At 44.0% G+C, this 11,968-nt stretch overlaps 1 protein-coding gene across 10 annotated transcripts in view; it reads left to right on the top strand.

Annotated features, from left to right (window-relative positions):
• Positions 1-383: 383 nt before the first annotated feature.
• ABCC9 (ATP binding cassette subfamily C member 9) overlaps positions 384-11,968 on the top strand; it is an 86,078-nt gene continuing 74,493 nt past the window's right edge. For 4 of the 10 annotated variants that reach the window (XM_081022626.1, XM_081022621.1, XM_081022622.1 and 1 more), the window contains exons 1-6: positions 385-547; positions 2,987-3,149; positions 3,945-4,086; positions 6,225-6,346; positions 7,256-7,422; positions 8,754-8,996. In XM_081022626.1, the coding sequence (XP_080878752.1) occupies positions 3,005-3,149; positions 3,945-4,086; positions 6,225-6,346; positions 7,256-7,422; positions 8,754-8,996 (819 nt within the window). In that variant the 5' untranslated portion in view covers positions 385-547; positions 2,987-3,004. Of the gene's footprint in view, positions 548-1,224; positions 1,254-2,986; positions 3,150-3,944; positions 4,087-6,224; positions 6,347-7,255; positions 7,423-8,753; positions 8,997-11,968 lie in introns of all 10 variants that reach the window. The other 6 variants (XM_081022619.1, XM_081022625.1, XM_081022624.1 and 3 more) reach the window with 4 other exon arrangements.

Here is an 11,968-nt window from a genome sequence, read left to right as displayed (position 1 = left end):
ATGCATGGTAGAAGGGGAAATCGCTTTGCAAAAATGTGTATATTGGGCAAAATTGCACGCAAAGATGTGTCTGTAAGGAGAGAAAATGCTGATGAATTTTCATGAGGACTTTTTAATATATAAAATGATCACAAAACGATGGAAGAAATGTGGGGAACTGAACTTGAAATGAGAAACCAAAATTGGCAGGTTCTCCCATCCCTCTCCCTTGAGTACCCTTCAGTACAGAGGAAGGAGGAATTTATATGTTAAAAACCCATATAAAGTGTGATTCTTTTAAGCTCGCTCATCTCTCTCCCTAGTTTCCTTCCCGCCACAGTGCCTGTGTGAGAAAGACGCAAGAAGAATCCGTTCACTTTGGAAACCCGATAGGAGGCAGCAGCTGACCTCCCCATCACCAGCCTAAAAATAAGCCGCTCTGGGTCTTGCTTGTGTCTGCTTCCTCCAGAGGAGCAGATCTCCTCCGCCTCCGTGATCCTGGTCCCACCTGGAGAAGTGTGCCTTGGCATTCTGTGCGAAGTGTGTGCGTGTGTGTTTGTTTGGGAAGGTAAGTAATTCTACAACCGGGTCTGATCCGCTCCTAAACTTTTCCCTGCTTTTCCTTGGAAGAAAGTCCTCTTTCCCCTCCCCAGCTCCAAACTCCTTCTCTACTTCTCTAGGGTTTGACACTGGGAGCTGTTTTAACTTTTTATTTACCGGTTCCTACCTAGAGATCACTTTTGCTCTCTTGTATCGTTTAGACTGGCTGGGTGGGAGATTTCTTTTTCTGAAACTGGTTACGACGCACAAAACAATACAGCGTAGAATCACGGAATAATGAAACCAGGGACTGTACAAGTGCGTGCATTAAGCTTTTTGTAAAAACGAAGGGGGGAAAGAGTATTTGTATAGTTGGTAATATATAGTTGCACATGTTACTTTGTAGTGTCGTTTTAACCGCTTTATACACAACTATGACAATAAGTCTGTGCTTTTTCTTAACACACTTAACTCACAATCCAGCTAAAGATGTTCAGTGTATTTGCAGCATATTCCGAAGTATTTTCACCTCGAAATAAGATCCACTTTACGTCCTATCGAATTTAATGGGGTTTACTTTGCCTGTGAGTGGGTATACGATTGCTTTCTCTTCAGTGTGTGTGTGTAGGATTGCAGCCTTGGATTTTTTGTTGATGTCAATCAGAATGAATTCAGCACATGTTTAACTTCTCTCACCGAAATCAGCTAGAGAGAAGAGGACTTAATTTTGGCAGGTTCGTGTCCGGGGTGATTTAGGTCCATTGCACATATGTTGAAGATATTTTCTTAATACTCTCTGGCTTTCTTCAACACAGCCCAAGCAACTCATGATGATTTGTTGGGAGTTCTGATTAAATAACATCTCACCGTTAGCAATTTGCGTTTCCCAGATAAAGAATTCTGGCCACAGAGTCTGTGGTGGATGTGAGTTGGAGCTAGTGATCCGGGTGAAATTTGATTCAGTTTGTGTTTAAAAGTGAACCTATCTATATCTGCATTTTCTGGAACAATATTTGAACTCTGGAACACAGCCATATTTCAAAATTTGCACTTCCCCAAATTTTGCAATGCATTTCTCTGGTCAAGAAGCATGAATACAAGGATGAGGGGTGCGTAACAATGCAGGCATTTGTGGAAAAAGCATTCAAAAATGTCTTCTTCTACAAAAAGAATACAAAAATGTATTCTTTATACAAAAAATGTGTTTATTAGGAACAATTCTCACTAAAATGCTGGTGAATTTTCATGACTCTTTAAAACAAACAGACAAGCAAACAAACAAACAAACAATAGCAAATGGATGTGGAGAACTGAATTTAAGATTGGAAAAGTGAGAAACTGAGAGAAACCGAAATTGCCATAGGCTCCCATCCCTGTTCATATGATAGACAACACTGCACATATATTATTAATCCAGGTTTCCGAAAGTCGCCAGCACATAAGCAGATACATTCAAGAATGCATATAATGGTTAAAAAAAAAATGTATTAACATTATGCTGTAGAAATATAGTACAGCACAGGGCTCAACTCTTTTATACAGTGGTACCTCGCAAGACGAATGCATCGCAAGACAAAAAACGCGCAAGCCGAAAGAGTTTTCTGTTTTTTGAGTCGTTTCGCAAGACGAATTTCCCTATGGGCTTGCTTCGCAAGACGAAACGTCTTGCGAGTTCTTGCGAGTTTGTTTCCTTTTTCTTAAAGCCGCTAAGCCGTTAATAGCCGCTAAGCCGCTAATAGCCGCTAAGCCGCTAATAGCCGTGCTTCGCAAGACGAAAAAACCGCAAGACGAAGAGACTCGCGGAACGGATTAATTTCGTCTTGCGAGGCACCACTGTATATGCGTTATGTACACAATATACGCCTTTATTTTGTGCACGTTAGCATATAATTTACTGCTCAGGATTTGCTACCTACCAATCCATCTTTGCTGGCGGCAGGGAGCATATTGGGTTTGGTATCAGAGCTAAATAATTCTGTGAACCACCCTGAGACCTTGGAGTATAGGGTGGTATATTAACAACAACAAAAAAAACAAAAACAAAAACAACCTCTTTTTCTCAGTCTATCCTACCTTACAGCCTTGTTATGAAGATACCTGGACTGTGTTTGCCAGTCTGAGCCCCTTGGAGCATTGTGGTCTTGTGAGGGGAATAAGGGTGCCCGAACTCCTCTCAGCATCCTTAGCAAACTACAGCTCCCAGGATTCTTTGGGGGAAGCCATGGCCATTAAAGTGACATAATGGTGCTTTAAATGTTTGGTGCGGATATGGCTCAAGTTTTGGCTCTTTGCCCTGTAGGCCTCGTGCTGTTCTTCGCAGAGGCTCCTCTAGTCCTGTAATTCTTCAAAGATCTGATCTGTTTGCTAAGGACAGGTTTGTGTTTGGGCTAACAAGCAAATAAATAAACAGCCCAAAAAGTTTTCCCTGATGTTATCACAAACATTTGGTTTGTTTCCCTCTCGTCAGCGCAACTGAGTGGAAGCAATGAAAGTCGCATTTTGTGGCAATGACAACCCTTCTGCCTATAACATCAGCGCCGGCTTCTTAAAGAACGTCTGCTTTCTGGATGCCCTCAATTTGGTACCTCATGTTTTCCTCTTATTTATCACCTTTCCTATACTGTTCATTGGTAAGTAATACGACTGAGAGCTTATGACCTGCTAAGTTATGTGCATTGTTGTTTGGAACATTCCTGTCTGAAATGTTGCTATATACCAGGCTTCCTCAAACTTGGCCCTCCAGATGTTTTTGGCCTACAACTCCCATGATCCCTAGCTAGCAGGACCAGTGGTCAGGGATGATGGGAATTGTAGTCTCAAAACATCTGGAGGGCCGAGGTTGTGGAAGCCTGCTCTATACCTATACAGTGGTACCTCGGGTTAAGTACTTAATTCGCTCTGAAGGTCCGTTCTTAACCTGAAACTGTTCTTAACCTGAAGCACCACTTTAGCTAATGGTGCCTCCTGCTGCCTCTGTGCCGCCACTGCACGATTTCTGTTCTCATCCTGAAGCAAAGTTCTTAACCCAAGGTAATATTTCTGGGTTAGCAGAGTCTGTAACCTGAAGCGTATGTAACCTGAAGCGTATGTAACCTGAGGTACCACTGCATATGTACATGGGGTGGGTACTGAAAAACAGTCTTGATGACTCTTGGGGCACCTTTGAACTCTACCATTCTATGGTTGTATGAGTCTGCGAAATTCAAGAAAAGACAGAGAAGCTTCTGTAAAGAGTTATAGTAGAATTACTGTTAAAAAACCCTGCCTCCCAAGACCACTATGCCAGTGCGAGGTAATCAATAAAACTAAGCCAATCTGTCTGAAGTTCCTTCATGATGCTTTTATTGTCATTTGCTTCCAAAAGGGTCCAAGGGTTTTAGGAGTCCCCAGGAATATCTTTTGACGCTTATGTTTGTATGTTTCAGGATGGGGAAGTCAAAGCTCAAAAGTTCAGATCCATCACAACACTTGGCTTCACTTCCCCGGACACAACCTGCGATGGATCCTGACGTTCACCCTCCTCTTTGTGCACGTGTGTGAAATAGGAGAGGGCATCGTTTCAGATGCGTAAGTGCTTGGCTGCACAGAGTTCAACTTTGGAACTCGCTCCCACAGTGATGGCCACCAGCCTAGATGGCTTTAAAAGAGGTTTAGGCAGATTCATGGAGGAGAGAGCTATTGATGGCTACGAGGTTTCATGTCTATGTTCCACCTCCACAGTTGTGTTGGATGCCACAGGAAGGGGAAGGGCTATTGTTCTTGACTCCTGGTCGCGGGCAGCGGCAGAGCAAGCCGATTGGGCACCTGGGCCAGTGCACCCAGGGGCAGGGCCAGCTGGGGCAGGACGCTCCATGGGGCCTCTGAGAAGTCTGCCTGCCTCCTCCCACTCAGCCGCCCTACAGCTGATGGGGAGGTGACGGGCAGACCATTTGGGGCAGCGTGGAGCCCGTGGGCGCCCAAGCCACCATGTCACTCCCAGGAGAGACGTGTGGCTCAGGCGCGCTGCAGGCTCCATGGTGAGTGCTGCCTGGCATTTTTGTCACCCCCTCAGTGGTGACACCCGGGTTCACCCGTGCCCACCGCACCCCCCTTCCTCTGCCCCTGCTTGTGGGTTTGCCACTGGCATCAAGTTGGCCACTGTCAGAACAGGGTACTGATCTATGGTGGGCACTGACCTGATCTCTTACGTTCTTACGGAGTGGGAGAAAAAAATCCCTTGCTACTTGTGTAACACCAAGCTCATAGCATTTTCCAAAGGATAGCAAACCTCTTTCTTCTTTGCTTCCTAAAGGGAAAAGGCATTGCCGTTCTATTTAACTTTCCCCAGCTGCAACAGACACTGAGACAGAAATGCCAGCAGCAGGTGGAACATTTCACTTTCCTTGCTGTTGTTCGTCTCCCTCTTGAAACAGCAGGAAGAGTCTAGGCCAGCATCCATCCCGCTTTTATTTGCAGGGAGATGAGACAAAGTCAACTATTTGTTCACACTGGTCTGTTTTCTGGGCAACGCTGCGTCAAAGCAAGTGCTGTCTCATGTTTTCCGATGCGTTTCCCACCACTTTCCTTATTGCAAAAAGTCTGATCTTCTGGGAAAGGCGGTTTGTTGCGCAACAGCTCCATATCAGCATTTATTGCTCAACTTGAAGTTGCTGGTACAGTGTGTGATTGAATCCCACTCCGAAACAGGGAGGGTCTGGAGGTCCCCCACAATTGTCCTCTAGTAGACTACAGCCAAGAAATGGAACACTTAGAGCTTCATCCTACCAGTGGCTGCTAGCCATGGCTGCTAGCTCTGCCTGCACCAGGGGTTGGCAAAGTTTTTGTGGCTTGGGCTGGTTCACGGTCTTAAGATGCCGGTGTGTGTGTGTGTATGTGTGTGCATGCATGCACAAATGCTATTTCCGGCGCTCCTTCTGGCGTGGAAGAGGTGTGCACAGCTTCCCATTGACTGCAGGAGCTTCCTGCAGTCAATGGGAAGCCGGCCAGCGTCGTGGAAGGCGGTCCCCACTCTGCTCCATGTTGGTTTAGCGTGGTGCACAGGAGCCAACTGAGCGGGTGGCGGGGGTCCCTGAGTGGGCAGTGGGGGTCCATGGGCTGGTTAAACGACCCCCATGGGCTGCTTGTGGCCCATGGGCCTTAGGTTGCTGACCCCTGGCCTTTACAGTCAAAGGCATTAAGTGTTTCTGAATTCTAGTTGTTGGAGACCACATCATAGGGGGAATGCTCTTGAGCTCACATCCTGCTTCCAGGTTTCCTACAGACATCTGGCTGGCCACAGGATGCTGGTCTAGGTGGGCCATTGGGCTAAAGCTCATATTATCCTAATATCCTCGCTTTCTACCATCTTCCCGTGTGCTTTTTAGCAATATCCTACTCCAAGCTTCCCCAACCTTGTGGCTTCCAAAAGTTGTTGAACCACAACTCTTATGTCCCCTGACCACTGACCACCCTTATGTCCCCTGACCACTGACCATTAAATTTATATAACCATGTGATCGTAACAAAACAAAACCCACCTCAAAGCACTTTACAAAACAACATCTAGAGCCGGTCCTGTGGTGTAGGCTTGGTGCCCAAGGCTGGCTAGTGAATCTTTTGAAGAGGTGAGATCTGAACAGGGGCTTCTGAGCTTTACAGCTTATCTGCTTGAACTCCATACTTGGCAATCCAGTCACATTTTTGACATCACCCTTGTTCCCTTGCAGACAGTTGAAGTCCCGCCACCTACATCTCTTCCTCCCTGCTATAATGGGATTTGTAGCAGCAACAACATCTATCGTTTATTACCACAATATTGAGACCTCAAATTTTCCAAAACTACTTCTGGGTAAGCGGTTGGTTTTTTGTTTTTGTTTTAAAAAGCACACACTCTCTTTTCAGTGGGCTTTTTGAGCAAACTGGTGCAACCTAAGCCATGCTGGATTCCCTGCTGATAAATAAATATTTGTGCTGTGAGGAATAAAATGAGACACACGTGTGTTTTCCCTCCATGGGAATGCATGGCAGAGACACAACAGCTAGAGAGGCTGTGTACATCCCACAGAGCAGAAGACACCAGTGCATTGAGAAAAGGGCTTGTAGATTTAGGATAGCAATCTTTAGATGCCTATTATATGTCAGCCTTGTTCAGTTGTCTCTAGTGGATTGTATCCGACTCAGAGTAGACCCAGCAAAATTAATGCACTTAAGTTAGCCACGTCCATTAAGATTGCTGGGCCTACTTTGAGTATGGCTAAAATGGAAAGCGTAATGCTGGTGGTCAACAAAAGAGGTTTAAAGACTGTCTCAAGGCAAATCTAAAAAAAAATGTAGTATAAACACTGACAACTGGGAAACACTGGCCTGCGAGCGCTCCAGTTGGAGAACAGCTTTTACCAAAGGTGTCATGGGCTTTGAAGACACTTGAACTCAGGACACAAGGGAGAAATGTGCTAAGAGGAAGGCATGCTTGGCAAATCCACACCGTGATCAACTGCTGCCCAGAAACCAATGTCCCCACTGTGGAAAGACGTGTGGATCCAGAAATGGCCTCCACAGTCACTTACGGACTCATTGTTAAAACCATGTTTAACAATTGCCAAAGAAGAAGAAAAGCATTGTAAACAACACACTGTTTCCATAATCCCTGTTTTTAAACTGGTTATATCCTCAGCAGACTCTGGTCAGATTGATTGATAGATTAGAGATTACTGATACTTATGTATAACTAAGTGTTATTTCTTCCTTTGTGTCGCAGCTCTGTTTCTGTACTGGGTCATGGCCTTTGTCACCAAAACTATCAAGCTGGTCAGATATTGCCAAGATGGGTTCAGCTTTCAGCAGCTGCGTTTCTGCATCACCGGACTGATGGTTGTGCTCTATGGGTTATTGATGGCAGTGGAGATCAACGTCATCCGTGTCAGGGTGTGTTCCACTTGGCATAGATTCCAGACTTGATATAACTTTGCTGTGTTATCTACCAGCCACTGGCCAGTAGAGTGGAAGAGTTTAGCCCTTGCTGAAGTCAATCACTCCCATCATCTTCCAGCTCTTGGAGTGTTTACAGTGGTACCTCGGGTTAAGTACTTAATTCGTTCCGGAGGTCCGTTCTTAACCTGAAACTGTTAACCTGAAGCACCACTTTAGCTAATGGGGCCTCCCACTGCCGCCGCGCCGCCGGAGCACAATTTCTGTTCTCATCCTGAAGCAAAGTTCTTAACCTGAAGCACTATTTCTGGGTTAGCGGAGTGTGTAACCTGAAGCGTATGTAACCTGAAGCGTATGTAACCCGAGGTACCACTATATTTTGAAATGATGGCTTACAGATTTAGGACCCTGTGAAAAACACACACACAAAAAGGTGCATCACACAGAGGCTTTGAATTAGTGTGTATATCAACCTCCCCACTTCCCATGCACTATAGCAATGTTTCCAAACTTGAGTTTCCAGCTGATTGCTAGCTAGGCATGATGGGACTTGTAGTCCAAAACCAGCTGGAGACCCAAGTTTGGGAAACCCTGCCCTATAGGAACTTCTTCTTGTGTAGCCCCTCTGCAGGTCTCTGCTGTGGAAATGTTCAGAGTGGCAGGAGAGGATATATTGTTAATTGATATCCTTCCTAATTTACGCTAGCAAGTTCCTTTACTCAGCAGAGTTACATTCCCCTTTTTACATGCACAGCAGATAGCTGGTTGCAAGATCATGTGAGCTTCTCACTATTATACAATTCAGTCTGTCTCAGATTGAATTGTACGTTCCTGGTCAGTTCCCTTAAATCCCTCTTAAAAGAATAAAGATGCCACAACCTTATTCAAAGTCAGTAAAAGAAGTTTACTTACATCAGTTCACAGTTGGATTCCTGAAGGCAGACATAGTTACAAATATGTACATGTGGATCTACCCCATATGGGGGAATAATCCCTGTGCTTCTCGGGTGGTACCTTGGGTTAAGTACTTAATTCGTTCTGGAGGTCCGTTCTTAACCTGAAACTGTTCTTAACCTGAAGCACCACTTTAGCTAATGGGGCCTCCCGCTGCTGCTGCGTGATTTCTGTTCTCATCCTGAAGCAAAGTTCTTAACCTGAGGTACTATTTCTGGGTTAGTGGAGTCTGTAACCTGAAGCGTATGTAACCTGAAGCGTTTGTAACCCGAGGTACCACTGTACATAAATAAAATAAATAAATAAAAGAAATGGGGGGGGCATTTAAAAAATCACCTGCCACTCAACTTGTTCTTTGTTGTTTTTATCTCCAGAAATATGTGTTTTTCACAGACCCTCAGAAAGTGAAGCCTCCCGAAGATCTACAGGATCTGGGTGTGAGGTTCCTGCAGCCTTTCGTCAACTTGCTCTCCAAAGCAACCTACTGGTGGATGAACACGCTTATCATATCAGCTCACAGGAAGCCTATTGACCTGAAGGCGATTGGGAAACTGCCGATCGCCATGCGAGCCCTTACAAACTACGTCCGCTTGAAAGATGCGTATGAGGAGCAAAAGGTAACTTCCTGAGCGGGAACAGAACCTGACTGTGACAGCCACTCGCTCTGCTTTTGATTCCTATAATGCCTCCAATAGTTGAGGTCGAACACAGCCATTGTGGCTGTTAGCCAATTGAGGCAATCTTACCTTCCAGTAATTTGTCTAACCCACTTTTAAAGCTACCCAAGTTCATTCATCTTCCTATTTTTATTTTTTTTATTTTCAATGCAACATTACAACAAAAATTACAAACATTGAATCCAAAATAAAGCAGTACAAACAAGCAAAAACACAAAACACTAGAAAAAACAAATAAAAACCAAAAACACATCTACAAATAAATCCATATCATCATTCTGATCGTAACGTTATGTATACACATCTTGACTTCCTTCCTTTGTTCTAAGACCTCGAAATTTTTACTCTTTCTAAATTGTTGTGTCTAATGTAGACACTATCTTTATACGTTTTGCACCATTTTTCTCTTTCTTTAACCCTGCAAAGCTTCATTCGTTACATACCGATATACTTACTCCAGAACAATGTTTTTTCATATACTCTTTAGCACATCCCCATTCTTTTAATAATTTTAGGTCCGATTGTCCCCTTATGAATGCTGTGAGTCTTGCCAGATGTATATATTCACAAAATTTAATTTGCCATTCTTTCATTGATGGATTTTTTCTCCCTTTCCAATTTTTTGCTATGAGCATCCTGGCAGCTGTTGTCGCATAGAGGAATACTTTCCTTTGATTGTCAGGAATATCATTTGTGATTATACCTAAAAGGAATGCCTCCGGGTTTTTACTAAAAGATATTTTAAACATCTTTTTGATTTCTTCATATATTTCATTCCAAAACTGTTTAATAGGTTGGCATTCCCACCACATGTGAAACATTGTTCCTATTTCTTTCTTGCATCTCCAACAGGTATTTGATTTTAGTTTTCAAATTTTAGCCAATTTTACCAGAGTTAAGTACCATTGGTACACCATTTTCATCAAATTTTCTCTGATTGTGTAACATGCGGTAAATTTAATATCACATTTCCATAATTTCTCCCATTGATCCAGCCGAATTCATCTTCATCGGATCCTTCACCAGAGATTTTTGAGGTCACCAGAGGTCAGATGGCCATTGTATACCCCTCAACTGTCCTGATAAAATTGGGACATCCTGTTTTGGGGTCTCACGGTGCCCCAAAATGCCTAAACTTGGGGGTAGATTGCATGCTTTTCATATCCAATCCTTGCCACACCTGCTTTGAAAAAGGAACTACAGGCAAATTTAGGAAAGCTCCGAAAATTATTCTACATCTGGGGGCCTGAGGCAGCTGCTAACTTTTGCCATTGTTTACACTGGTACCAAAAACTTAAATTTCAGCGATCTTGCTAGCTGTTACTCATGCATAGCCGGTTTATAAGGTTTCTGAGGAGAGAAGGATTAAGCCAAACTGTTCCTGTATAAAATGGGACAGAGCTGGCCTTTTGAGAATGTAGGAGTCTGTTCTCCCCCAAAGCCTTCAGTGAAAGATGCTGAACATGAGGCTGTTAAATTATCTCAGACACAATTTTGTGGTGAGAATAACTCTTGTCAGCCTCAGGTTCATGGTCCTATATCAAAGCAATCTACCAAAGATCTGTTACTATAATAGCAGCGGTAATAATTCCATTTTTATTTAGTTGGCTATTTTCTAAAGTTATATGTCACATTTATTCCAAGAAGAGTTTCAAGGCAGATTACAGGGTGTGAGGGTTGGGTGGGGGAGGGGATCAAATGAACAATAAACCAAACTAAAAGGATCCAAAGTCAAACCAAGAATAATGAATAGGGAGTGCCTTCAGCACAATCTCCATGTGGGATGATTTTGGATAGTTAATTGAATGGACCGTCAGCTCCAATTTCTGTGAGTCCTGTTTCCAAAGGATAGTTGCCACTCCATTTTTCCTAAAGCAAAAATATAAATATAGAGGATCCCCTCAGGGGGAAAACAACAACATCTACAGTCAATTTGGAAGAATCAAATTATTATTTTTATTAGTAGAAGAGAAGAGAAGAGTTTGGATTTGATATCCCGATTTATCACTACCCTAAGGAGTCTCAAAGCAGCTAACATTCTCCTTTCCCTTCCTCCCCCACAACAAACACTCTGTGAGGTGAGTGGGGCTGAGAGACTTCAAAGAAGTGTGACTGGCCCAGGGTCACCCAGCAGCAGCATGTGGAGGAGAGGGGAATCGAACCTGGTTCACCAGATTACGAGTCCACTGCTCTTAACCACTACACCACACTGACTCTCCAGTAGTAGTAGTAGTAGTAGTAACATTTATAGCCATTGTTTAGTCCACCCGTACCTGCTGCCTGTCAATTTCACCTACCGCAAAATCAGAGGTAAATTTATTCCACATTCGCCCTTTCGAGGCCTTCATTGCTTTTGAATGTGTCCAGACCCCACCAGCCCTACCTTTAGGGAAATTGAGGAAGCTGCCTTAGGCGGCAGAAATGAGGGGTGGGCAGTGGCAGTGACATACTGGAGATCAAAGCTGTCCTTGGATGTGAAAGGGTTACACTGTTGCCTGTGTAGAAGTGTGAATAAATATTCATTAATAACCAAATATTCCTAAGGATGTCTGCATAGGATGTATGTTTTGAGTTGCTTTCATCATGGTTTATCGTCAGTCTCCTCCATGGCTTCTCCATCTGGCCCTCAGGACTCTCCTGAGCCTCACCTGCTTTACACACTGTCCCTCTTCACGCTCCGAGTGTTTTTGCCTGGCTGGAACATGTCCTTGAACTCTGATAATGTTTCTTACTTGCTTCATGGAAGATGATAGGTGTGTGTGCGTGCACAGAAGCTACCTTACTGTACAAACATAAAGCTATCATTGCTCCTCCCACTTTTGCCTCTAACCCTGCCCACCGCTGGCACGCAGCCCCCAGAACGTTGCCATGAAGAGAATGGGGCCCTCGCAGCAAAAAAATAAATAAAAAAA

The sequence above is a fragment of the Podarcis pityusensis genome, assembly GCF_964106645.2.
Source record: "Podarcis pityusensis genome assembly, chromosome: 10".
NCBI lineage: Eukaryota > Metazoa > Chordata > Lepidosauria > Squamata > Lacertidae > Podarcis > Podarcis pityusensis.
This window is presented reverse-complemented; position numbering and strand designations above follow the sequence as displayed.